This window comes from Silene latifolia, chromosome 10 (genome assembly GCF_048544455.1).
Source record: "Silene latifolia isolate original U9 population chromosome 10, ASM4854445v1, whole genome shotgun sequence".
In the NCBI taxonomy this organism is placed as follows: Eukaryota; Viridiplantae; Streptophyta; class Magnoliopsida; order Caryophyllales; family Caryophyllaceae; genus Silene; species Silene latifolia.
The window spans coordinates 153800455-153828312 of record NC_133535.1 but is presented as its reverse complement, the minus strand read 5'-3'; the positions used below and the strand labels follow the sequence as shown (position 1 = coordinate 153828312).

At 36.7% G+C, this 27858-nt stretch overlaps 5 protein-coding genes and 1 long non-coding RNA gene across 6 annotated transcripts; 3 read left to right on the top strand and 3 right to left on the bottom strand.

Annotated features, from left to right (window-relative positions):
• The first annotated feature begins 429 nt into the window (after positions 1-429).
• LOC141606444 (glutathione S-transferase U17-like) lies at positions 430-3086 on the top strand. Its single transcript, XM_074425575.1, has 2 exons — positions 430-972; positions 2394-3086. The coding sequence occupies exons 1-2, from the start codon at positions 649-651 to the stop codon at positions 2766-2768; spliced, it is 699 nt and encodes a 232-aa protein (XP_074281676.1). The 5' UTR covers positions 430-648; the 3' UTR covers positions 2769-3086.
• A 6737-nt stretch (positions 3087-9823) lies between these two features.
• Positions 9824-11293, top strand: LOC141608611 (GDSL esterase/lipase At4g10955-like). Its single transcript, XM_074427952.1, has 2 exons — positions 9824-9921; positions 10351-11293. The coding sequence occupies exons 1-2, from the start codon at positions 9824-9826 to the stop codon at positions 11291-11293; spliced, it is 1041 nt and encodes a 346-aa protein (XP_074284053.1).
• An 819-nt stretch (positions 11294-12112) lies between these two features.
• Positions 12113-12884, bottom strand: LOC141608610 (GDSL esterase/lipase At4g10955-like). Its single transcript, XM_074427951.1, has 3 exons — positions 12575-12884; positions 12358-12456; positions 12113-12132 (listed from the first exon to the last, which is right to left on the bottom strand). The coding sequence occupies exons 1-3, from the start codon at positions 12882-12884 to the stop codon at positions 12113-12115; spliced, it is 429 nt and encodes a 142-aa protein (XP_074284052.1).
• A 4271-nt stretch (positions 12885-17155) lies between these two features.
• Positions 17156-21362, bottom strand: LOC141609387 (putative mitochondrial import receptor subunit TOM40-2). The gene is made up of 5 exons (XM_074428452.1): positions 21288-21362; positions 21091-21190; positions 20876-20971; positions 20528-20645; positions 17156-18727 (listed from the first exon to the last, which is right to left on the bottom strand). The coding sequence occupies exons 2-5, from the start codon at positions 21181-21183 to the stop codon at positions 18717-18719; spliced, it is 318 nt and encodes a 105-aa protein (XP_074284553.1). The 5' UTR covers positions 21184-21190; positions 21288-21362; the 3' UTR covers positions 17156-18716.
• Positions 21363-22456: 1094 nt separating this feature from the next.
• Positions 22457-23392, bottom strand: LOC141609386 (uncharacterized). Its single transcript, XR_012527398.1, has 3 exons — positions 22938-23392; positions 22700-22786; positions 22457-22608 (listed from the first exon to the last, which is right to left on the bottom strand). It is a non-coding gene; the product is annotated as an uncharacterized LOC141609386 (long non-coding RNA).
• Positions 23393-26031: 2639 nt separating this feature from the next.
• Positions 26032-27858, top strand: LOC141609385 (GDSL esterase/lipase At4g10955-like). The gene is made up of 3 exons (XM_074428450.1): positions 26032-26112; positions 26271-26370; positions 26535-27858. Exons 2-3 carry the CDS (start codon positions 26291-26293, stop codon positions 27511-27513), a joined length of 1059 nt encoding a protein of 352 aa, XP_074284551.1. The 5' UTR covers positions 26032-26112; positions 26271-26290; the 3' UTR covers positions 27514-27858.

Sequence of the window (27858 nt, the reverse complement as noted above, 5' to 3'; positions counted from 1 at the left end):
TAAAATTTTAAAACAGGTCACGCGAAGCGCGGAATACTACCTAGTATTAAAGAAAAAGGAGGAGGTCATCAATTACTAAATGAGGATCAAATTAAATGTGAATGATTAAATTATTCATTAAATTTATTTTTAAATAGAAAAAATAATAATTGATTGAAACACTACAAAATAAAATAGAACAACAAATATCGAGGATATTGAAAATAAATTATCATGGTGCAGAGTCAGACTTCGAGTACATTAAATGAGACGGATAGATTAAAGGACCAACTACTCGTTTAATTGACCGACATATATTAAAGTCGTCAAAGCAAATTAAATAATTTGGAAATGGGAATACACATTTATTGGCGACTGACTTTAATCACAATACCATACGTGATACGTCAGTGCCTATGTAAAGAGTAACGCCACTTTGTAAACCTCGAATACTCCAAAATTGAAAAGACTACGATTACCCTTCGTGTATCCTTAAATAATGAGAATTTGTGGACAAATCATTTTGACTTCTTCCAAAACCTATCTATAAATACAGTCTCCAAAACAGCATCGTAACCACACAATTACATAAAATCATCAAAAATCAACACACATTTGTTCAAGAATTCACATCACATCAATTTTTGTAGAAAATAAGAGAGAAGCAAAATGGTAGAGGCAAATTGTGAGGTGAAAGTGTTAGGAGCATGGCCAAGCCCATTTGTGATGAGGCCAAGAATTGCACTAAACTTAAAATCTGTTGAATATGATTTCATTGCAGAAACTATGAACCCCAAAAGTGAGCTTTTGCTTAAATCCAACCCGGTTCACAAGAAAATACCGGTTCTGTTGCATAATGACAAGCCGGTTTGTGAATCAAATCTGATTGTTCAGTACATTGATGAAGCTTTCTCATCTGGGACATCCATTCTCCCTTCCGATCCTTACGATCGTGCCGTCCATCGTTTCTGGGCTGCTTTTGTTGATGATAAGGTATTTTTTTTCGGTTTCCCTTCTTGTTGTTACAAATTACAAATTACAAATGTTTTCGCACTTTTAGTAGTTTACCTTACTTTTGACACAAAACTCAAAAAAATAAAAGAGAACCACTTATGATTATTTTTATTGCATGATAAATATTGATGTGAAAAATCATATTAACATTAATAGCATTCCTATTATAGAGATTTAAACAAATAAATTAGACACAAATATGGAGTGGGTTAAGAAATTACTCCATAATAGAGTTTGGAATTAAATCTCGACCATTAAAAAGATAATAGACCTACATTTTAAAAAGAGATGGAGATGATTCTTATTAGGGAGGGAGAACACAACACTTGAATTGTTTTAAGCTTTAATATTTTTACTTTTAATAGGTGGGTGAGTACTGAGTACCGACAAATGAAGAATAACTTGGAGGTGAAATTAAAAATTCATTGAGTTGTGATTAACAAACGAACACCTAACAAAGTTACGAAGTATATTATTAATATGGGGTATTTTTGTCAAAAACTACTTTATATTTAGGTGTATTTGTAAAACTACCTTATATATTTTTTTTTTTCAACTACCTTTGATTTCTTTATTTTTGGTCAATAACTACTTACGCTAAGAATCTAGACATATTTGGTCTATTTTCCGGCTTTAACATATCTCATATGACTCTTTTATATTTTAATCTTACTAAGGCCCGATTTTGGGAAGTCATAAAGTACTTACGCTAAACTTTAGTAGATGTTTGTAGTTATTATTGAAATGTGAAATTTATTAATTTTGCTTATCTGAAGTTAAATTTTGGTTTGACGCTGTGATTGATCATTGTTGTTTGATGTTAAGAAAGTCATGTGAGATAGGTTAATGTCACTAAATCGACCAAATCTCGCCATATTTTTAGCGTAGGTAGTTTTTGACCAAAAAATGAGAAAACAAAGGTAGTCTAAAACAAGAAAAATAATATAAGGTAGTTTTTTTACAAATACCCCTAAATATAAGGTACTCCCTCCATTTATCTATTTTCTTCCCATTTGCTTTATTGCGGTCTCCAAGACTGAACTTTGACTGTATTTTTTTACATCTATATGTTACTTTTTTTTGTCGGAATTTTTTGAAGTGAAAGATGCATTGACAATAAGTGTAAATGTTTTTGTTTTACAAATTTATATATTTTATTCCCCAACTTATCTGCGGTCAAAGTTCGGATACTTTGACCTTCAAAAAGCAAATGGGAAGAAAATAGGTAAATGGAGGGAGTAGTTTTTAATTAAAAAAAACCCTTATTATGGCCAAATTTATATTTCTTCGAGGAACTATCTATATCTCCTATTTATGGTATACAATTTCGTTGAATATATGTAATGGTTTTGATTTTTCGATGCACATTAATTAACATAATTACATTGTTTGGATTTCAGTGGTTTCCAGCTATGATGGCAGCATCCAAGGCTGAAACAGCTGAAGCAAAGGCAACAGCCTTAGAGCAACTTAAAGAATGGACCATTCTACTTGAGGAGACCTTTGTGAAGCTGAGCAACGGGAAGCCCTTTTTTGGAGGCGACCAAATCGGGTACGTCGACATTGCCTTTGGGAGCTTCCTCGGTTGGGTCAGGGTGTCAGAGAGGAATAACAATGTCAAGCTACTTGATGAGGAAACCACTCCTTCACTTGTAGCTTGGGCTGACAAGTTTTGTGCTCATGAAGCTGTTAAGGATGTTATGCCTGATACTGATAAGCTTGTTGAGTTTGCTAAGATCATCATGGCTAAGAATAAGCCTTCCTCTTCCACTTAGATTAATCAATCTTACGTGATGGTGATTATTAAAAATGATCTTGTGTCTCATTATGTGTCATATTTTCTGTTGGTTTATTGTCATTTTCCATTTATATATGGGGAGACGTTAAAAAGCGAAGAATGTTTAATATGAGATATGTACGCCATAAAATAACACAATGTTTAGCTGTGTCGTACTTTCTATTTGTTTTCACTTTTTTTTTTTTATGGTCATAGATTGTTTTAGGCTTGAATAAAAATTAGGGTTATTTCATGAAACTAATTCAAATTATGCCTCTCCTTTTTATATTAATCCATATTAGTGTTTAACTGAGAAAAATCTCAATTTTGCCATCATTTAACTTTCATTGAACTTGTGAAAGGAGACCTGTAAAACCGATTACCTTGACTATGAATCTTAATAAATAAACACACACACACAAAAAACACCCACCTAAGCATCTAAGTCACCAGCCTCCAACATCATAAAGACCACCAACATTAACAAGAAAACAGCATTAATAAAATTAAAAACATCTCATCAAATTAACATCAATCATTAACATCCAAATATTGGGATTCAAGCTCGTACAAAAAACCCAACCCCCCCCCCATTACATATCAGCAGGGTAAGTCTGCAATTCCGTGATGAGTTCGATTCTTTCAAGATGAACGGGGACATGAAGCAAGGTAAGTCTGCAATTCCGTGATGAGTTCGATTCTTTCAAGATGACCGAGGACATAACAGTGGCGGAGTACTACCATAAGTTCAACGAGAAGTCGAGGTATCCTGAGGATATGGGGCTAAGTCGAGAGAATTTAGCAATTCGTTTCGAGAAGGGGTTGACTTACCAGATCATGGAGAAGCTACCGGTGGGGATCCTTACTGATGTTAAGAAGGTTTATGAGAGAGCTAGACGGGCTGAGAGGTTGGTCGAAATGGCCAAGGAAAACAGGGAGAAGGGCTCGGAAAAGAGAAAGGCTGAGAGTGACGCGGTGTTCAATCTGGTTACAAGCGTGGTAACCATAATCAGACAAAGGCTTATTCTTCTGGATCGGGTTTTAGTTGAGGATCTTCTTAATGGGCTTGGTCGTGGTAGTGGCAGCAGCTGGAGCATCGCGTGTTTTAATTGTGGCGGTGTTGGCCACAAGAGGCATGAATGTACCAGTTGGGAGGGGTTAACAGAGGCAGTCACAGGGGAACTTTTCTCAGGGACAGACCGACGCAGAGCTATGCTAGTAACCGACCAGCTAGGTTGTGGAATAACCAAGGTGGGCAGAGTAATAACAATGGTGGTTAGAACCGCAACGGTGGTAACTCTTATCAACGACCGGCAGCTAATACCAATCAGGTGTCAGCTGCCAAGCCTACTACATCTGCCATTACAGTGCAAGGGGGAGGTCAGAAGAGAAGTGGATCGAAAAACTGTTCATGAAGGACAAGCAAGCTGCAGAGGATGATGCTCACGTGATCACCGGTACTTTTCTTGTTAACAACGTTTCTACTTTTATCTTGTTTGATTCGGAGGCGTCACACTCTTTTGTATCGCCAAGCCACGCTAAGTCTATGGGTTTGGGGGAGTTTTGTATGTAAAAGATGAAGTTTTATACCGTTTGAGGAGGCAGTGTCTTGTGGGAAACTATATTATATGCCAAATAATTGGGTACACGAGGACTGGCAGTTTTTTTTTTGTGACGGGGAAATCCAATGATGGGATAGAAGTAACACAGGGTCGCAGACTCGCAGTCAATGTTGTTAGGATCGGGATCCTACTTTGGATCGATGAGCTTCCTAAGATCGAATCAGTAGGATCGGATCGTAAAATCGTAAGATCCTACAAATTAACTAAAATACATAAATGTGTTATCAAAATATTATAAAATCTTGTGCGTAAATGTCAAACCATTATTATCTTAGCATGTGCTTACTAATTATTTTCGTTTATAGTAGATTTATATCTTAAAGCCATATATTAAATTTTGTAACTGAAAAAATTGAAATGTTAATAATGTAAGATCGGGTTGTATAATCGTAGGATCGTAGGATCGAGTTAAGAATCTATTTTAAAAAGATTTGACACAAGTTGAATCGTAAGATTTTACAAAATTAAGATCCTACCTAGGATCGAGATCGGTCACCACATTTTGGATCATAGAATCGTAAGATTCTACGATCCGAATCGGGAGTTTAACAACAATGCTCGCAGTACAACGTTGTGGTTAGTTGAATCAGGTATGAAACCTGTACAATACAAAACGCTTATGAAGGTCAAGGCACCGCTTAATAATTCCAAATATGTTCCAAGCCTGATTTTGCTTTTTTCCATTCAAGAGTTATCGGAGGAATAAAGGCAGTACATGTCTTTTTTCGAACTGGTTGTCGAGGAATGTGGGGAACGAGGACATTATCTCCGTCGCAGATTGGCCAATGCAATTTGCAATTACGTGTTGGTGGATTTGGAGGTGGAGGAATAATTTGGTTTTTGGACGAGATAGTGATAACCCAGTCGAACCTCAAGCTTTCCTTTTCCAACAATTTGCAAGCTCGAAACAAGCATTCGATATACATGACATATTCATACCCAAGTCACGAAAATCTAGTGAAGAAATCTTTGTCCGCTGGTTGCCTCCCCCACACGGATGGACTCAATTAAATACTGACGGTGCCTCTAAAGGAAACTCGGGTCCAGCCGGAGGAGGTGGCGTATTTAGAGACGAGACAGGTAACTTTATTACTGCCTTTCATTTCTCTTGCGGTATTTGTATATCGATGAAGGCGGAGCTTCTAGCCCTTCTAGCGGGATTGGAAAGGGCAAAATCTATCCATATTCCGAAGTTGCTAGTTCATATGGACAACGCACAATGTGTTAAGATTATCCTCGAGGACGGTCTGGTTAGCAACAATCTAAAATTCATAGTCCAAAGATGCAAGAAGCTGATAAAGGAACCTCGTTGGATAGTTAGAATTGAACACACTTATCGGGAGGCTAATCGAGCGGCAGACCTTCTAGCAAATCGAGGAGTTCATTCGAGCACCCTAGTTCAGCACATGGACCAACCGCATGAAGCACTCCGTTCCATTCTTAGAGAGGACATTTTTGGGGTAGCTATTCCCCGTGTAATAGCAATTCACTAAGTTTATGGGGCTTCGCCCCTCCTATGTACCAAAAAAAAAAAAAAAAAAAAGACATAATTAGACATAATTGCGATGTATCAAAAAATCAAGTCTCTTGTAGACTTGTATGGCTGTTAAACATAATTTATCGTCTCATTCTTCACTTGGGACAAAACATTTAAAGACCATTTAATCATAATTTTATTTTTTACCCGTTGATATATGCCTTATTATTAGATTGTCTTGTAGACTTCGGTTTGTTTGTTACGTATTCATGCCCTTGGATCTCACCTTTGTCTAATTTCTATATCATCGAGTTTGTCGAACTTTCACTTTATAAGAGCGCCGACATCAGTAGAAGTTTATACCAGTCGATAAAGATCGTCGAAATGATGACGGATAGCTGGCCCCTCTTACCAGTATGGCTGGCTTTGGGACCGATTTGTCACCGATTTGTCGATTTGCCACTTTTTTATGAAGATTGTCTTGCTATTTTAATTTGAAGCAAAACAAATCCTCTATTTACTAAAAGAATAGGTGAAACCTAAGTTTTCCCGCTTAAACATATTTCCTAAAAAAAGGGTAGTTTTTTTAGCATATTATTCTATAAGTATGGTAGGCTATAATACACAGAATATTTTAGATTTATGTATTTATTTCATACGATAAAAATTCCGGATTTTTTATGATAAAAGAATAGGTGAAACTCTGATCTTTTTATGATATTCCGGTCTTTGGTTAAAAATATATTATCACTAAAATTTTATAAAATAACACCATTAAATCGAAACAATATTAAAGTAATCAACGTAAAATGAATCGATAAAAAAAAAACCGGAAAAGACGAGGAGCCACCACGTCCAGATCCAAGAAAGAACATAGAACCACCACATCCCCATTTAGGGCTCGCTTGGAATGAGAGTAATTATTAAGGGAGTAATGAGAGCTAAAATAAGAAGAAATATAAGGAGATTGGTGCTTTGCGGTGGTTGTGGAGGGTGGAAAGAGGAGGTGAGGGAGGAATTATTACCTCTATATGAAGGTAATTATTACTTGGAGGGGGAGGTAGGGAACAATTACTCCCCTAATGGAGGGAGTGTTACACTATATTTCTCCATTTTTATCCATTTCCATCTCCAACCCCATTCATTCCCTCCATTTTTTAGTTCATTTTAGCTCTATTACTCTCATAATAATTACTCCCATTCCAAACAAGCCCTTAGAAAAGATGCGGTGCCACCATGTTCGGACCAGGCACGGACGTGGGAAGTTCTTTTAAAACTTGAGTTGCCAAAGTGATCTAGACTAGCTCAAATTTCATGTGAATCATGTTAAGAAGGCAACATTTGTCTTTTGGATTAAAATTGTCTGAACTGAACAATTTAATAGAGCTGAACTGAATTGAACTTAATGGATCTGAACTTAATTTAATAGATCTGAATTGAACTGGATAAGTAAAGAGTTAATTTGTGAAGAGAAAACTAAACTGAATGAAGTTGAATTGAATTGAACTGAATATAGCTGAACTGAACTGAAATAAATTGAAATTAAGTCCAAAAGAACATAGCCTAAAACGAAATAATTATTAAAGTGAAATTAACCCAAATTTATAACTAGTTCAATATTTTACTTTGAGTTGGTTAAAATTTATAATGATGGTGGTAAAAATAGGTTACCAATATACGCTCGCAAGTTAAATAAACATTCTCTGCCAATTACAAAATACAAATCTATCAAATTTTCCAAGTTAATTAGTGGATCGCGATTTCAGTGTACATGTCATGTTTATCTACTTTAAAATCTTACTCTTCAGCTAAAATACACATGATTTCCAATTAATTTCAACTTTTGACGAAGAATATTTACTAATTACTAATTATGTAATCATTTAATTCACAAAGCAATTCACAAAGTCACAACTCACAAGCACGTCATAATTTCTTCTACGGGTAACTTAGTCGGAAGCCTATAATTCGAATGACGCATTGATGGATTCATTAGCAAATTCACATTTAGAAAAATAAATTACCAATCGTTGAGTTCCACTACAAAGTATGAAATTAATCGCCGAAGTTTAACTTACACGGTTTTCACCATAAATACTATTTATAAAACTGATTGTACAAGAACATTGTACAACCATAACCAATTTAACCGAGCTGTAATTTTTCGAGCTTTTATAATTTTTTATTTTTATTTTTATTTTTTAACGTCAAAAATTAAAATCTAGTTAAGCTCATATATATTATTTTTGAGTTTCATTATAATTTTTAGGTTCAGTGTTTTTATAATAGAGCTTGGATTCTTTCAAATAAAACTCATGATCAGTCGGTCTAAGCTCAAGTAAACACATCATAAAACTCGGTTCTATTCTATACAACCATTACAAGTGGTTGTATATTCTACTTACTGGATTTTCACGACGTCGTTTTGACTCGATCTTTCTCCATTTATATAATTTTTTATTTACCATCCGAAATTTTTTTGTGAAAGAATATTACTGTAGATGATAATTTAAATATTTTATTATGTTATGTTTTTTTATTATTTTAATACTTAAAATATCAAAATTTAACCACAGAAATTAAAATAATTTTTTTAGATGAAGGAATTATTTGGTGTCCTAAAGAAGAAAACTCGAGAGTTGGAGATGAGTTATTCTGGGTCAGGTTATTTTTTGCCAGGTTATTTTCAATTCAGATCCGTGGTTAAAATACTTTTATTAGTCTTGATTTGACTAACAAAGAGTATTTCACAAAACTAATTATTTTGATATATATAATCTTAATATGACTTAGTGTAGTAATTTTGGGTCATTTCAAACATTTGGATTGGTCAATTACTAACCAGGTTAGCATTAAGTCAATCAATGTTTGGGTTTGGTTTGGGTCGGGTGGGGCAATATGGTTTTTAGGTGACATTCGAGTTAGACAATTTTAGGTTACCTTCGGATCTCGAGTCAGCCTTATCAGTGTTATCACGTTGAGTCATTCGTATTAGATCTTACCTACAGAGAGTGTATTAATTGATTTTCAAAACACTTTTTTTAATGTTATAATAACTTCTTTTTTTTTCTAATTATAGTACCTCTTAAGATAAATTTTAACTCAACATGTTTAACTTTCGGTATAGTAGCCATATCACTTCCCTATATAATGCCTTGAGACGTTCATTTAATTCGAGCTAGACTTATCTCCATCATTATTCTCTATCTTATAGTATAGACGTTCATTCGATTTGGTAACTTTCTCTTCCTATAGTATTAATGTTCTTACACTACTTTTAAGTTTTATTTCTTCCATCATGCTCATTGTTCTTAAAAGGGTTAAATTGTATTTCTACTCATCATACATATGTGTAATGTGTTATACATATTCAAAGATCACTCTTTATGCTTTCATGTGTATCATCCATTTTACTTTGAATTGAGTATATTACGAGTTACGACCGTGATTTACTTATCAATCGGTTCACTAGTTTAATACTTAGCCTGATCGGGTTAGTTAACCATTTTTTGGAGTATTTAGTTTTATGGTAAAGTTATTTGAACTAAAATAAACTAAATTTAATTGAGGTATATTAAACTGAACTATTATTACTTGACAACAATAAACTAAATACAATAAGTTAAATTGAACTGAAATTAAGTAAAAATAAAAACTAAAAAAAACAGGAAATTTAACTTAATAAAAAAATTTGATTTTAATCCACACACCATAAATCTTACTTTACACAAATATTTCGGTGTGAGACAATTCCACCCTAAAACTAATTACGATTATTTTCGATTATTATATTTTATAATTGTATTTAAAAATTACTCCATAGTTTTTATTTCTTTTAAAATGGTATTGTTAGAAATGACCAATTATTCTACATTTTATTTTAAAATTACTTCATAGTTTTTACTCATTTGAAGATTTGCAGGTGTTCGTCATTATCGACCAAAAGCAATTGCAATGACGGACGGAGAGACTTCTTTTATCTCCATCGGAGACCCTTCTGAGAAAGAGATATTTGGCTTGAGAGGACCTTTCCACCTTAATAATGTTGACTGGTACTCTTCTTATAAACAAGTCCTTCCTTCGTTCTCTAATATAATGCGATAAAAAATAAAACGGATAAAAAAGGGATAAAAATGCAGTTGTTCAAGAAGGATTGACAAGCTAATGCAATTTACTAAAATTTCCTTTCAAGTCCTTCCTTCGTTCTCTAATATAATGCGATAAAAAATAAAAGGGATAAAAATGCAGCTGTTCAAAGAAGGATTGACATGCTAATGCAATTTACTAAAATTGCAATGTAATTAAACAACTGAATTCTAATAATCAATCAAGCATAAGTTCCACAAGCTAGGTCAACTTTTGCCAGCTCGAGTTTTCTTTTGACCAATTTATTTATACGTCAATCTTTCACTATGTTATCCTTGCCTAATGCACATTTATACATAAAATCATAAATACTTAATTCTTACCTTCTTGTTTAGGAGTAAACCAGATGATAAGAGGGCAATTGCAGCTAGCTTGGTTGAAGGAGTATACATACTCGAACGAGACCGCCAACATGAACGAAGGCGTAATCAAGCACTAGCTCCAATATGGTGGAAATTCTTCCATTTCAAATGCATTGAAGAAATTAAAGATATACACGATGGCTCTATAATCGGAGCCATTTTTAAATATAACCACCATGAGCATATCGGCGTGCCCCCTAAGTATGTCATTGCGTTTAGGGGTACACTCTTAAAATGGCCTACTATAGGTCGAGACATTTACTCGGATTTCAAAGTCGCGTTAAACTTGATTACTGAAAGCACTCGATATGAGACATTTCTTGTAGCTGTACAACGCGTTATTGATCAAGTTAGCCCAGAGGATGTTTGGTTAGCCGGGCACTCCCTAGGAGCCTCTATAGCCTTGCAAGTTGGCAAAGCTATGGCTCGCAAAAAATGTCCGATTAAAACATACTTATTCAACCGTCCATACGTCTCGTTACCTTTGGAGAAAATCAATAACGAGGGTTTCAGATTCGCGGCCCATAGGGCAGGTTATGTTGCAACAAAAATTTTAACCGATGCTCATAGTACAGATTCCTCTGACCCACATGGCGAACTACGCTCGTGGTTCCCGTACATGTTTGTGAACAGAAACGATCCAATTTGTAGAGAGTATATCGGGTACTTTGAGCAGCGAGAGAAGATGGAATCAATGGGACTGGAAAATTTAGCGAATATTGGATCGAGAAAACCATTAATTGGTTTATTATTTGATGCTAAAAGTGACCGTGAGGCACTTCATTTGGTTCCCTCGGCGTATCTTGTTCAGAATTTGCTTCCGATGGACGAAGACGATCTAAAAGGAGCTCATACCCTTCAGCAATGGTGGGCACCTCATACCCAATGGCAAACTCGACGATTTCAGTTTCACTGATAATTTCCACCCGCGACACATTGAACAATCGAACATGTTACTCTCTCCCATCCAGACCAAAGATAACATGGACCCACTTTTTGTGAGGAAAAAGTGGATCTATGTTACTTTTGGTCTGAATGGAGAGGGAGTATTAACGAATAAAATACTAAACAGAGTACAGAGTAGTATGGTAGAATATGGAGATAAAATGTGATTACCGTGGTTAACTAGAATAAAGATCGGTTCTTGACTTCTTGTTGTCATTGTTCCGGCATTATTGTTTTCCGGTAATCTCTGTATATGAAATGTTATCATGATAATAAAACAGTGAAGTTTTTAACAATAACATAGTGTAAAAAGGATCCATAAACCCGAGAGACATAACCATATTAGCTTTAATGAAAACCAAAAAACTAAGAGTCAACAACAACAACATCAGAGCCTTAATACCAAAATGATTTGGGGTCGGCTAACATGAATCATCCTTTAGAATCGTCCATGGGTGAAAGCACAACTCAAAAATGCGAAAAAGTGAAAAACAAAGGTGTAGTGAAACATAATATAAAAGTCTGGTAAACTCATAGGTTTTAGAATCGAATTCCAAATTTCTTTTATAAAAACTTAGAATTTAAATAGAGGATAAATATTAAAAAGATTCTGAAAACCGAAGTAAAACTTAAGGATCCGGAAAAACTTAGAAATGAACCAAGTATTAATATATACGAAAGTTGTTGGTAAAAAGGGTAATAAATTCAAAAAGAACAAAAAAATTTTAAAAATTAAATAAAAACATTAATATATCAAATAACGTCAAATATTAAAAATCTGAGAGTGCGATTACAAAATACCCGATATACCTGCAGCAAAACGGATCATACTGGTTCACAAACAAGTACGGCTTCCATGGGGATAGTATCATAAATGGATCATACTGTTGGGTATTGTCGGTAGTACCCTTGAAAACAACAGAGACCGCAGCAGTTGCAAGACTGCTAACAACGCGGAACCGGGTCTTATACTTCTGGTTAGTGAGCATATCAAACGGGGCAGACGGGTATGGAGGGTTGAATAAGTAGGCTTGCCTTGTCTAGCCATCGTTTTGCCAATTTGTAAGGCTATTGCAGCACCTAAGGAGTGCCCTGTTAACCAAACATTTTCAGGGCTTACTTGCGCGACTATGTCTTGTATATATTCGAGCGAGGTTTGGTATCGTGGGTCTCGAGTTAACTTGTTTAGGAAGAGTCTTGCACCTTTGTGTAGGTCTTGATCGATACCGTGTTTTGGGTTTCATGAGACAACCCCTGAAGGCAATGACATACTTTGGAGGCCGGTTTTGGGGCGGTATGTCATCGTTTTCATTACGGTTATCACGAGGTTTGTACTCGAAAATGGCTCCGAAAATGGTGGATTCTACATCATTATCAACAAGTAATTGGATGAGCTCGAAATCGAAGATTTTCCACCAGATTAGTGCCAGTGCATTGTGATCAACTCTGTTTTGTTGGTGATCTCGTTCCGATACGTAAACTCCTTGGATCAAGCTAGCTGTGATAGACCTCTTTTGATTTGGCTCACTCCTTAACAGTGTTCTGGTGTTAGAGTATAACATTATTGATTGTGCCTCAACTATTATCTTAAGGTTTTGGTTCAGATAGTCTTCTCACACAGTATCAGGGTCGGTATGACCAAGAGGTCATAGGTTCAAGTATCACTACCTGTCCTTTCTAATGTGGAATATTAGATATGAGCGTATAAGATAATTGATTGGGGTCTTAACCATCACCTTAAGGTTTTCACAAACAAATGTATATTACTAATAACACTCAAAGAAAAAGATGCCCAATAAGCCTCTTAAGTCACTCTTAGGGAGTTTTTGGTCATCATCCTTTTGTGTCATCTATCATATTTGACTTGTTTTAAGTTAAAGACGGATATTTACATCTTGAACAAAAATTTGGGTAGAAGGCTATGATAAATAATGTTGGGTTTGTGCCTCGATTCTGTTAGTCGGCGTTCGAACGACTATCTGTATCTATTATTAGGTTAGGTCTGTCTTGGGCCTTTATTAGGTCATTCTGTATTTGGTCTTAGAGAGTAGTATATAAACTCTCTAAGCCTCTACCTAGCAGTCATACTGTCTGAATCTGTAATCTGTAAACTCCTCACATATCAATAAAACTCTCTCCCTTCTGCCCTGTGGACGTAGTTAACACACCGTTAGTGAACCACGTAAATTTGTGCATTTGTCTCTTTATTGTTCTTTTATTTGTTCTTTCTTGCTTCTGTTATAACAAATAAGGGCGTTTAGAAGAATACCGGTCAATATTTTGGAGGTGGAGGGTCCACAAATGTCGAAAAGTGTTGGGAAATTTACGCCAAATTACCCACACGCAACGGAAGCACAATCGACAATATAAAACCAAAAGTAGATAACTGTAAACAACAATAAGACGAGACAGAAATATAGGGTAAATACCCAGGGCAAAACCCTCCAAACCGGAGGTAAAACCCACAGACCAATCGAGCAATCCACTATAATAATAGTACCAAGATAAGTCCGCCGTCCCGAATAATACACCAATTCGGAACCACAATGATTTAGGAAAAACCAAATCTAAACTCTAGAACAATTGACAAATTCCACCAACTGACTAGTAAGACGGTCTAGATTAAACCACCTAAATAATGTGTAAATCCGTATACAAAGAACTATACTGACCTCGATTAACTGAACCCGAGATAAGAATCTCGACCACAAAATCACCTTGCTCCTGCCACCCAACCACACACTAACCCAAGACAAGAACCGTCTTGTGTCAAACCGTGTGTGAGAAGACCCAAGAAAACATACCCGTTTCTTGTTAGAAGATATGGCACCAATTGAGCACACGCTCAATTAAACCAGCAAGTTTGCCTTTGTGTTTGTGTGCTATACTCTTCGTATATGCTCTGCCAAAACAAGGGATTTCCCTTTTATCAAATTACCAGCCAACATAATTGGCTTCTTAGGTCAAACCGTGGGACCAAGCCCACCAAACAAACACCCTTATTTTATTACATAAGACCAAGTTCTAAAGAGAACTTTTGGGCTGGACACTAATTGAGTCACGACCCAACAAATCTCCCCCTCCAGCCCAAGGGGAACCGAGGAATCAACCATTGACCTACCGTACTTACCAGCTGCACACCCGAGTTAGTATCCTCACCTAACTCACAACCACGGCCAATGCACCGTGTACAGCCGTACCAAGTTAGTAGCATCACTTGAATTTGGAGAGGAGCCTCTCCCCCTCACTCTTACCACCCTTGCCCCCGTCTGCAACCTGGAAACTAACATGTCGACGCCTTTCGTTTTTCCAGGCAACATGTGAGCTCTTCAGACGGTATAACCCACGATGCAACTCCCCCTTCATAAGGACCATTGAACCCTTAGTCACTTTCACCACTCCCCCATGAGCTTTAAACCCATAACCTTGAGAGTCTAATTGACTAAGTGAAATTAGATTCCGTCTCAACTTTGAGCATAAGCAACCCGATCCAAAGTGTTCACCACCCCATTAGAAGTCTTGAATTTCACCACCCCAATACCCATGACATCCACCGTTGAATTATCCGCCAAACTCAACTTCTTAGTCACACCCAATTGGAGCTCTTCAAAACATTCTTTCCGGAAGCAAACATGATTGACACTACCCGAATCTAAAATCCATTCCTCCTCAGAAGAAGCATCGTGCCCATTTGAGACCGCAAGTAATTCATCACCATCGGTTAAGAAGCAGCTACTACTCCCTTCACTTCCTTCACCGACAACCAAGTTGGTGTCACTCTTGCCTTTCCCGCTTTTATTAGGACAAAACCTCCTAATATGCCGAATTTACCACACTTGTAACATTTCACATCCTTGCTTGTAGAAGCATTCCTGGATTGAGACCGGCCATGCTTTGACCCATCACCCCTGTTTAATGATCGACCTCTCCCACCATGAGCAACGGCAGCCGTATCTCCACTGCCACTTTGCACCCCAGCCTTGTCCTTCTTCCTCGCATCAAAAGACAATAGAGCTGCTTGCGCTTGATCCATAGTAATGGTATCCTTCCCGCACAAGATAGTATCCACATAATTTTCATATGTATCCGGGAGAGAGTTAAGGAGTAACAATGCTTTGTCTTCCTCCTCCAACTTTACCTCGATTTTATTCAACTCATCTAAGAGTCCATTAAACATGTTCGTATGCCCAATAAGATTTCCATCCTCATCCATCCTCAGCCGATACAACCGCCGCTTCAAAAGCAACTTATTGGTCAAGCTTTTAGCCATATACAGCTTTTCCAATTTTTCCCATATAGCCGATGGAGAGTCTTCATCAAGAACGCAATTAATGATCAATCAAATACACGTACTGATGGTACTAGCACACTTAGTACACATCTCTTCCCAGTCATCATCACTCATCTTTTCCGGTTTACCACTAACCCCCTTCAAGGCTCTAGCCAAGCCAAGATGAACCAAGAGGTCTTTCATCCTCCTTTGCCAGAGGGTGAAGCTACTTTTTCCGTCAAACTTCGGTACACCAAACTGAGACCCCATATTTGACGTCATTGTCAATTAAACCGCCACCTAGGACCGAGCCCAACCTGGCTCTGATACCACTTGTTGGGAAATTTACGCCAAATTACCCACACGCAACGGAAGCTTAATCGACAATATAAAACCAAAAGTAGATAACTGTAAACAACAATAAGACGAGACAGAAATATAGGGTAAATACCCAGGGCAAAACCCTCCAAATCTGGAGGTAAAACCCACAGCCAATCGAGCAATCCACTATAATAATAGTACCAGTACAGTCCACTGTCCCGAATAATACACCAATTCGGAACCACAATGATTTAGGAAAAACCAAATCTAAACCCTAGAACAATTGACAAATTCCACCAACTGACTAGTAAGACGGTCTAGATTAAACCACCTAAATAATGTGTAAATCCGTATACAAAGAACTATACTGACCTCGATTAACTGAACCCGAGATAAGAATCTCGACCACAAAATCACCTTGCTCCTGCCACCCAACCACACACTAACCCAAGACAAGAACCGTCTTGTGTCAAACCGTGTGTGAGAAGACCCAAGAAAACAGACCCGTTTCTTGTTAGAAGATATGGCACCAATTGAGCACACGCTCAATTAAACCTGCAAGTTTGCCTTTGTGTTTGTGTGCTATACTCTTCGTATATGCTCTGCCAAAACAAGGGATTTCCCTTTTATCAAACTAGTCGTTGCTCCGCGCCCTACCGGGCGCGGAACCCCAATTTGGTAAATTGTTTAGATATCGTTGTGAGAGGCATCAAAATGAAAACGAAAAATGTCTTTCACCTCGGTAGAAAAGATTGTAGAATATAGCAATTATTATACTACATGTAAGACAAGCGCATAAAAGAAAGATATATACGTAAGATATTTTAAGCACGGCATTAGAATAAACATAAATCGAAAACCCATGCCCAATAAGGGAGACCTGTTTTCTCTGAAAACTAAAGTACACTGTGCAAACAGGAATAGAAGACAAGATAGCAATACAAATGCCAGACTACAACATGAGATGTTTCAAAAGTTACTCTTTCAGTTTCTTTACAACAGTTTGAGTGCAGGCCGCATAAGGAGAGACGGACAACAATGTATGCGCATACAACCATGTGCATTAGTAAGCAGTTGGCCTTCATGTCTGGCTTCATTGGGGAACCCGAGCGTAGTTTGTAGTCCAATTGAAGTACTCGGAAATAAGTCGAGTTAATATTTGTTGACACACTTACCGGTAGAAGAAATACCGAGAAGAGCATAGACAAATCAAAACTAAAAGCAAACTATTGTAGCAATCCATTGATAGAGCATTCTCGGTAAAAAAAAAAAAAAGAAAAAATAAAAAGAACCTCATCATGGTTTCATTATGGCATCAAATAAACCAAGTCCGAAGTACTAAGCAAGCATATCATTTCTTGCCTCGTTCAGCTTAAATAACCAGATTACTGATGTCCCAATCTTGTGCATTATGAACTGGGTCTTCCGCAATCCCACTTATATCCGTCATTCACTTTGACATATAAAGAATGTAGATCAGTGAAAGAGGCTGTAATTGGAAGCACCAAAGACAAACTTGCAACTTCATAAATTTAGAAAAGTATACAATGCACATAGAATTCTTTACCCTATCTTTATCATCAACATCTGAAGAAGAATGCAAGTCAGAAGAGGGCATGGCAGGAGTGGCAGGCACGCTTACGTCATCAGCAGATTGTTTTCCGTCTACTTCAAGCTTTAATTCTGGAGTGCTACAATCTTGAGATGAGCCTGAAATGTCGGTCCCATACGGGGCAACACGCTACAAAGTGAGTACCAAAAGCAGCAAAAGTAAATTCACACCGAGACATCAACAACCCAAACTTCAATCGAATTACGGTTGTAAGAGCAACCAATTAGTTTCCCGTCATTAATTCAGAGACCCCCCAATTGTCGACCATTCCATAATGATTGCATCATGGCATATGACAGGCTCCCATGAATAAACCTGAGAGAATGATATAAGGGTGTAAAGTGAGTAATCTACGATGAGTCTTGTATGAGGATTTCACATGTGAAACCAACCCAATTATTTTGTACGCGTCATTTAGTTATATAGTTAATGGGTTGGCCTCATATGTAAATCCGTCTTGACACAAGTTTTTGTGAGCAATCCTTTACTTAAGAAGTCCCTTATAAAACTTCCTTCGAGCAATATTCAGACCTTCAGGTTATTGTCATATCCAGAGAAGAGGGACCTCCCATCAGTATGAAAGGTCAATGCCCGCCTCCTATAGCTACAAGACAAGTACTCCATTGAAGCAATTACAGAAAATCATCAAAGCAGTATAAGCATGAAACATAGAAAATGGATGCAGGAAACCGCAAAAGGAGAATGTACTACTTCATTGTCACAAATCCTCTTTTTCTTTTCATAGCCCGCAGCATAGAGAATCTCAGGGAAGTGGCGTATGAGATCATGGTAGTAAATCTTAGTTCAAGGCGATCAAATAGTTAATCGCCGTGGCCTAATCTCTCTAGTTGAAAAATAAATAAGGTTGATAATGACTAAAAAAACAGCCTCAATAACCTCCAGAATCTTTATAATTCAGTTGTGATGCAGTATCAAGGCCAATATCTCAAATTAATAAAGAAAAAAAGTATGACTCAATCCCCAGGGACCTTGCGAATAGCTTCTCATGCTTCCACGAGAATCATTCTAGCACTTGGTTTTTCGCAGGCTAAAGGATTACAGCCTAAACCCACACATGCTCAGAAAAAATGCTATTAAAGAAGATGTGGGTCAACTAAAAGCAGTAGTACCTCAGGTTTCGTAGACCCAGTCATCTTAAAAATTTCCAAATCCCAAAATTTGCTTGTTTTTTTACGCCGAACCTGGAAAGAGGTTTATATAATCATGAGACAAATAATTGAAAATAACAAAATATAAGTAAAAAGCAAAACAACAGCATCTTAAATCATAGATAAGAATACTGACGTAATCTTTGTATGGCTTATGAACGAAACTTCTAAGAAATTGTCAAATATTAAAGACCATGGACTCAAAGTTAACAAGTTTTCACCTATCCGTCAAGTTATTATACATATTACAATACTCTTTGTACTAATAATTGAGATACACAAACATCAGCACACCCTTTTGGACATAAATGTAAGATTTCAAAATACAGCGTTAAAAATAATGAATTTGTCTTTACGGTAGTGTATACAGTTTTCTAACTTGCAACATGTATAATATACTCGAACAGCCAAGAGTCCAAGACTATGACACACAAAAAGAATTGATTGCAGACTTTCATAAAACAGTCGGTGCTCATCATTGAAAAAATGTATTAGAGACTATTTGAGACTCTTATTTCCACTGTATGATAAGACACTCAAGAGGGTAGTAAAAGTCGATGGATCTGATATGACCGTTGTGCAACTTAGCAACAACTTTCCAGCTATCAAATCTCATATCTACGCAGAAACATAAGCATTTTTAGTTATCAAACCCTAAGAATCTCCAAGCCACCTAAGCCAATTAGGAGTAAAGAGCGCACACCCGGAAGCAATCATACCTTTGCAGCATTATCAAATCTAGCCGAAACGACCCATCGGCCATCGGGTAAGAATTAGATGGTATTTATTAGGGGTGTAAACGAGACGAGCCGAGCTCGAACTCAACTATGATCGAGCTCGGCTCATATTGTAACAGTCGAGTTCGAGCCCGAACCCGAGCTATTGGAATCAAGGCTCGGGATCGGCTCATTAGATATTTAACGAGCCCGAGCTCAAGCTCGAGCTTTGTTCAAGTACCATATTTCCGAATATTATTTAACTTCTAACATAATTTTTAAATTAAATATTTTCATTTTAAGCTATTATTTTTCCCGTTTATTAGCTTAAAATAACATTTCTTATGTTATTTTCTTTTCTAAACTAATATTATAATTAATTTATCATAAAATTGATACAAGTTAAGTAAGAGTATTGTTGAAAGTTAAGTAATTTATAAAATAACGAGCTCAAACGAGCTTCCGAGCCGAGCCGAGCCTAAGTGTGTTCAGGCTCGGCTCGGTTTGGGCACAGCTTGGCTCGAGCTCAATTTGACCGATCTCAAGCCGAGCTTTGACCGAGCCGATCCCGAAGGCTTGTCGAGCAGGCTCAGCTCATTTACAGCCCTAGTATTTATCCCGAGCTTGTGGCCCTTATATGTGAAAATGCACCCTCTTTTTCTTATATCCCATATCTTTAGGTTAGTATCCGCTGAGCCAGAAGCAAAAAAACTCCCCAAACGGATAGAATTCAACAAACGTACAGTTGGACCTTTGACCAATAAGACTCCGCACCACCACACTTCAAAAAAAAAAAAAAAAAAAAAACAGCTACGTCATATCAGGAAATGCAATGTCTAATTTATCAATTAGCCTCCTCAAAGACGGTCTCATTTTTTTTTTAATGTGAGACCAACCCAATCAACAAAACACTACTGTACCAGTTACTGGATTGACCCACTAAAAGCCGCCGATTAAGCAATGATTACCCCATTATTCAAGTCAATCTCATTATAACTTATCATAACGGTCTCATAGGAGAATTTATGCTAATTTTTATCCGTTATTTGTGAGCTACCAATAAGTAAACCATCAACGAAGCATGTAGGAGGAGAGACATAGCCATAAACAAACTGACCTTTTGCCTCTTCTAGATTGCACAACTTAACAGTACCGAAATCTGCTCCATGAAGAACCAACGTCTCTGCTGAATCGAAGGCCAAATTTTGTACTGGAGTGTTGTGACCACATAAGCTCTGGAAATCTCAAGAGCAGCAGCAGGAATGAGAATTGACATACAGCGAGACAAAATTTTAAGATCAAAGAAATTAGCATGTATCCATTATAAGGAGTGTTTCTCCTATTTCCTATGGAGGCAAATACTCAATATTCATTGGTACCGAATTATAATTTTATAAAGCAAAATAACGCACTAAAATGGATTCGCTTAATCAACAACAATTGATTTTTAAAAAAAAAAACTTACCTGACCGTTAGCCTTCAAGGTAATATTATCAAGCAAGTCATACTTAAATCTTCCGGTTAATCTACCTTCTTGTGTTATCCTTCCAATAAGCATCAGCTGTAAAACGCACGGGGATTCGACAAAATATTATTGCAAAACATGAGATAGGCAGTAGGCTAATTTAACAGGGTCGTAATGTCAACCGTCAACATCAGTGCCTAACAGGCCATTCATACCTTTGGGTCTATATAATTAGCACCAAACTCGTAATTGGCGGTAGAGATTTTGATAATATCTGAAGACCGAGACTGGACTTCCATAGGCCCCATGGTCGCACTGATAATTATTCAAGAAGCTATTAAAATCATATAAATAACAGCAGTAAGAATTAAAAATCAACATCACTAATTAGCAAAAGATTAGTAGACATTACCTGTGACTAAGGAAGAAATTTGGGGTAAGTGCTTTATTGAAATCAAATCGCGCCCCTTCAAAAACTTCCGGCCAGAGACACTTGTCAACAACAACGGCAAATTCAAATTTTTGCACACAAGCAAAGCATGGTTTAGTTTTTTGTTCCTAGAACTAATCCGTAAAGTTACCTACAAGCATTCACATTGATAACTATTCTCGCAAGAGAGCATGAGACCGTCTTATAGAATGCAAGAACCAAACAGATATCTTTGAATTAAAAACATGTAGCCAAACTACTTTCAGAAGATGGATTCGCTTAATTACGATCATCTGTAAACAACCTTGCTGGTTAACCTATGGTCAGATCAAATTTGAGAAGATTTGAGTCCACTAACAAGTGAGAAGATTAATTCCAGTAAACTATCAAATATTACGTTTTCACAAATCTACACAAAGCTACCATGATCACAGTATCACACAATTTTCATGACCAACACTGAATTCAAATTTGTTTCATATTGGTCATTCCATAACGTCTCAATCTGCAAAGAATTAGGGTTAGAAACAACACCTCGACAATCGAGTTCATTACAGCCAATCGTAACCCTAAATCAGACGTGAAAATAATACCAACAATTAATCCAACAACAATTAACACCTTTTCCTCCACCAACAACATTAGAAGGCATGGTCATAATAAGAGCAAATTAAATTGAATAATGGACAGAGATTTGATGGAGTGGAGGAGTCATTTAAGAGGAGGGTATACATAATAACCCATCAACAATACATGAATCGTCAACAAAAAAACACAAACAAATTAACAAAGAGCCTAAAAACGAATTATAGATAGGAGAGAATAGGTCTGAGGAAATAAAATTTGGTAAGGTGAATTGTGAAATGGGTGTGGCGAGTGAAAGAGAGAAAAGAGATGTAACCAACTAAGATAGGCAGGGGAAATTTTCAAATCACTTGAAATATCCAACAAAACAATGTGGCAAAACAGTGAATAAATCGAAAGTATGAAATAACCACCTGGAGAAACATGCAAGCAAATCCAGAAGCATCTCTTTGCAAAAACTGCCCCCCTCTGTAATTCAGGGTACAATTAGATTTAAGGTAAAATCTAATATCATAAACAAACTTGAAACACTCCAAATTAATAGACGCAACCAAAGAATCAAAACAAACTCAAAGCTTAAGGGACAAGCCCAACTGTACTGCAACAAGAATCAAAGCATAACGTAATCAACAAAATCTAACATACCATTCAAAATGAATGTCCTTTCAGCGATACCTGCAATCCCCCAAAACCAAACGGCAGCCACATTTCTCAACACCTAAAATCATCAAAAACAAACTTAAATTTAAATGCAAATCAAAACAGCGAATAAACTTTACTACCAATGGAAGGTTGAAATAGCAGGATACCTTTAACAAGCAACATGAACAATTAGAAATTGTTGTACATATCGACAACCTCAACTCAAGGCTGATTTTCGTAGCCCTTACAAACAACTGCAACCACACCTCCAAAAAGTCAGTTATGAGCAGCGGCAAAATCAAACAAATCTTTAGCTATTAGATAAAATCAATCTAAAATATAAAATAAGCATATAACCTCGTAAATAAACATACAAAGAGAGCAGTTCTACAGTGAAACCCTCACCAATTAAATTTTAGCCAATCTAATTTCAACCCCGAGAAATAACAAAATAATAAACAATAAGAACGAGTTGAAAGCTGCAATAGAAGAACAAAGAACAAAATATAAGATCAAATTGAATATATGAGAAACGATGATCAAATTGAAAGTGCTAGACCCAAAAAATAACAGATAACAAAGCCTACAATAATGAACAACGAGGAGCAGAAAGACGATGTAACCATAAAGCGTTGCCATCGGCATCATCGGAGGTTGTCCCGCCGTCGCCTACTTACCATTAGCACTGTCATCGCCATCACGCAATCGTCATTGTAGTGTGATATTGAAGGGAAAAGAGAGAAAGGTTGTTATCATGTTGGATTTAATGGAACATTGAGATGGTGGAGTTATGGAGTAAAAAGGATTGAGAGGGCTTTTTTAGAGGGAGATGGAAATAAGCGGATGAGAGTGGAGAGTGGAGAGTGGAGAGTGATGACCTAAATCTGTGGTTGGGAGTATAGCAAGATGGAAGGTGAAGATCAAATGTGGAAATCCAACGGCAGGAGGGGGGTTTTGGGGGTACTATTCATTGCTACAGTACAATGAAGTTCCCTCTTTTTAAAGGGTAAGGATTACCAGCCAACATAATTGGCTTCTTAGGTCAAACCGTGGGACCAAGTCCACCAAACAAACACCCTTATTTTATTACATAAGACCAAGTTCTAAAGAGAACTTTTGGGCTGGACACTAATTGGGTCACGACCCAACAAAAAGTTATGTCTCGGAAGGGTCCTTTGTCATTTGTTCCCAAGATCGTCAAGATGATCGAACCGCTTGCCTTGATTAAGAGAACAATATGCAATCAGATCGAATTTCAGCGTTAACATTACTAGTAATTTATGAACACTAATCATAAAACTAAAGTAGACGATGGAACCATAGGTCGATGAACAATCATCAAACAACATACGGAGTATTATTCTCCACATCCTTATACATACGCCGGACAATAATTGTCAACATTTTCGATGGATAACATAACGATTAATGAAGAAAAAAAGATAATAAAAGAGCATTCTCATAGCCATAATATGATTCATTATGTAAAATGAACGTTTTATTTTGTAATCCAAAATGATTTCACGTATATTAGAATAAACTCTGTATCATATACTCCGTACTCCGTATCATAAAAAGAATGAACAATATAACAAATTGATACGAAAATGAATAAGTCAAGTGAAGTCGATGAGGAATCGGAACAAGGAACCATAGTTCATTGAAGATTACTTATTTCAATTTCTATTATTATTAGGAATAAGATAAAGTTTCCTAAAAACTTTTATAATTTTATTTAGTAAAGAATTATTAGGAGTATTGTTTAGATTTGGTTATTAGCAAATAAGTCAAATATGCCATAGTTGATTTCGTGTGGAGCAAGGCAGGGACCGGTTTCCTACACTATAAATAGGAGTCGATTTCTTTGTTATTAATCATCGAATTTTAATAAAAACTCAGAATTTCTCGTTTGCATATTTGGTGTAAACTTTGGTACGACGCGATCGTTCCGACTCCGTTATTACTTGACGCGTTTCGAGTGTTAACCTGATTGTGAGCTATAGGTCTAGCAAGCAATCGCTCAAATATCCTTTATTTCTTTACCTTACTTCGTTCATCATCAAACCAAAATTGACCCTTAATTCATTAAACAATCAGGCGTGTGACTCTTAGTTCACAGGTTGCTTCCGCATCTATCGAAAATTGTTATATTTTCGTATCACAAATCAAAAACAAAAAGAAATTATATTATAGTGAAAAACAGAAACTTACCAAATAAATGGCCATAGTCCTAAAGATTAGAAAAGAAAGGACGTGGGATTGTTGATCAAATATCATTTTTAAGTGTATTTATTGATAGTCGGATATTGAAATTGGATTATGTCATATTACATTTTAATTTCGAGAAGAAGAAAAAAAAGGTCATGAGTCTCATGACTAACCCGCTTGCATTTTGATAGAGGAATTTGAAAGGAAATTCGATAAAGTATTTTTCTCCTTTGTTTGGAGGGAAACAAGTAAAGAAAACTAAAGCAATCTAAGTACTTGTTCTTTTTAACTTAATTTTAGTTCATTTCAGTTTAACTCACCTCCATTTAATTAAGTTCAGTTTGATTCAATTCAACTTAGGCCCTGTTTGGTAAACAGCATATTAGGTGAAATTAGTAGATTCCGGCTTAAATAGTAGTTTGACCAATCAATCTACTAATTTTACATGTTTGGTTAATAGCATATTCAGATAGCATATTGGCTTAATCTCATCGTTTTTGAATATCGCTAATAGCAAAGATATTGTAATAAAGATATTGAGTTTATACATGGAAATGGTAGATTTGTCCTATAATCTGCTAATTACCAAACACGCTTTCTTAATTCTGCTAATTTCATATGATGGTCAAACCTGCTACTAAAATCTGCCAACCGTATTCTGCTAACGCTATCTGCTATCATTAATCTGCTTCTGCTGTTTGCCAAACAGGGCCTTAGCTCGATTCAGTTCAATTCAACAGCCGAAAAAACAGGGTCTATGTTAGTACATTTTGACATGGTTAAATATATTAAGTTTGCATATGTAAGCTAATCATGAGAGGTGGTCTGGATTCATGAAAACCGCGTATAAATACTTGTTCATAACTTCATGTTATAAGCCATGAGCCATGAGCCATGAAATGCTCCACGTTATTTTCATTTTCATCTTGAATAGATCAGGGCACGGGCACGGGCACAGATCGGGTCGGGCCTAGTCAAGCCTACCGAATGAGCCTATTTTTCTTTTTCCTTCTCGTTTAAGATTGGATATCTGTTTCAATGTTTCATCTATAAAACGGACCCAAATACTAGCTAGCACATGGGTGATAATAGGGACAAAACGTTTGACATTTTTCTAGACAACTTGTTATCCTATTTGATATCTATTTGATCCGTCTTAAATTTTAAAACAAATACGTCCATTTTAAACAATAATTTGTCAACTAGTCAAAGGTCAATTACTCAAAGTACGCATATTTTATGATGCCGATTTATGTTATTTCGACGTACCTTCACATCTTTTGTTTCTACGCGTTCTTTACAAACACTATTGAACTAAACTGATTCATCTGATCATCTCTCTTTAGAATCTTACGACTTCACCATTTGTTTGGTAATTCTCTCCTACAAGATAATTACTCCCCCTGCTCTGATTATTTGCTTACATATTTATTTTGGGGTCTCGTCCATTCGTTTACCTTTTTTATATTATTTGCGTTTTGAGTTTTTGTAGTCATTTAATGATTGTTGATGCATGCTTAATCATGACAGGTGTTCAACCTTAATTAGGTATGGAACAAATGGTGATGTCCCCTTCTAAGAGGGAACTTTTTGACGTGACTGGACCTATTCACCTCAATAATGTTGATTGGTAATCTTCGAAATTCTTGATCTTTTTTTAATCCCTCATCCTCAACTGTTGTGTCGTGTTGTGTTGTGTCATGTCCAAGTCCAACCATGCCGGATTGCCGGTGAATGGTGCCATATGGCCTATTAGTTGAGCTTGAAGTACTAATCCATAGAAAATTGTTTTAGGAGTGAACCAAATCAAAGGAGGTCAATAGCAGCTAGCTTGATCCAAGGAGTCTATGTATTAGAACGCGATCGCCAGCAAAAGAGAATTGACCACAATGCACTAGCCCCTATCTGGTGGCAATTCTTCGATTTCCGACTCATCCAAATGCTTGAAGATCATGTTGATTCCTCCATAGTTGGAGCCATTTTTGAGTACCAACCTATTAACACTAACCAAGATGACCATATACCGCCTGAAAGCCGGCCTCCAAAGTATGTCATCGCTTTTAGGGGAAGTCTCTTCAAACCCGACACACAATTACGAGATGGGAAATTGGGTGTGAAGCTCCCTTTAAACCGGCTAACCCACGACACACGATACCAAACATCGCTGCAAGCAGTACAAGACGTAATATCCCGAGCAGGTGCACAGAATGTCTGGTTAGCGGGACATTCCCTAGGCGCTGCAATTGCCTTACAAATTGGCAAAAGCGCGGCTAGAGAAGGGTTTCTCATTGATGCTTATTTATTTAACCCTCCATACCCATCTATCCCGATACATAAGGACGGGTTTCAGTTGGCTAGTAGTCTTTTAATTGCAGGGCTCTCTGTTGCATTAAAGGGCACCAACACTCATAAGAATTCTAGTACTAATACCGAACATTATGACCCATTTACGAAACTATGCACATGGATTCCAAACTTGTTTGTGAACCCATATGATCCAATTTGCTGTGGGTATATCGGGTATTTTGAGCATCGGGAGAAAATGAAATCATGGGGTGTAGGCGGAATTGAGAGAATTGCAGCAAAAGAAACATTAGTAAGTTTAGTATCAGGAGCATTCGGAAGAGATAATGAAGCACTTCACCTGATTCCGTCTGCTGTTCTTGTTAAGAATTTGCATCCTAAGAAACTTGAGTTCAAGATCGCCCATGGCATTCATCAATGGTGGGCTCCTGATCTAAATTTGCATTCTCAAACCTACAATTTTAGCTGAAATAGTATTGCATGTGTTTTGATTTATCAACTCCAAGTGTGAATATGGATTTACTGAATTTTCATATTCATAATATATTTTATTAGGTTTGAACCCGTGATATTTTTGCGGGTTTGTTTTGATATGTGGTCATATAGTAATGGGGTAAAGGGAGACAAATAAGCAAGCCAGCAATGAAGCAAACACATACTGAGCAAAGGGAGCCTGAGCGATTCGTTGACTTCCTTCACCGTCTTTTTGATGATCTTTGCTGACTGCTATAGACTCCATCATTGATGTGCTCTCATATGAAGATAGCTTAACAACTGATGTTGTCGACTGTCTGCAGAAAAATGGCAAAAAGAC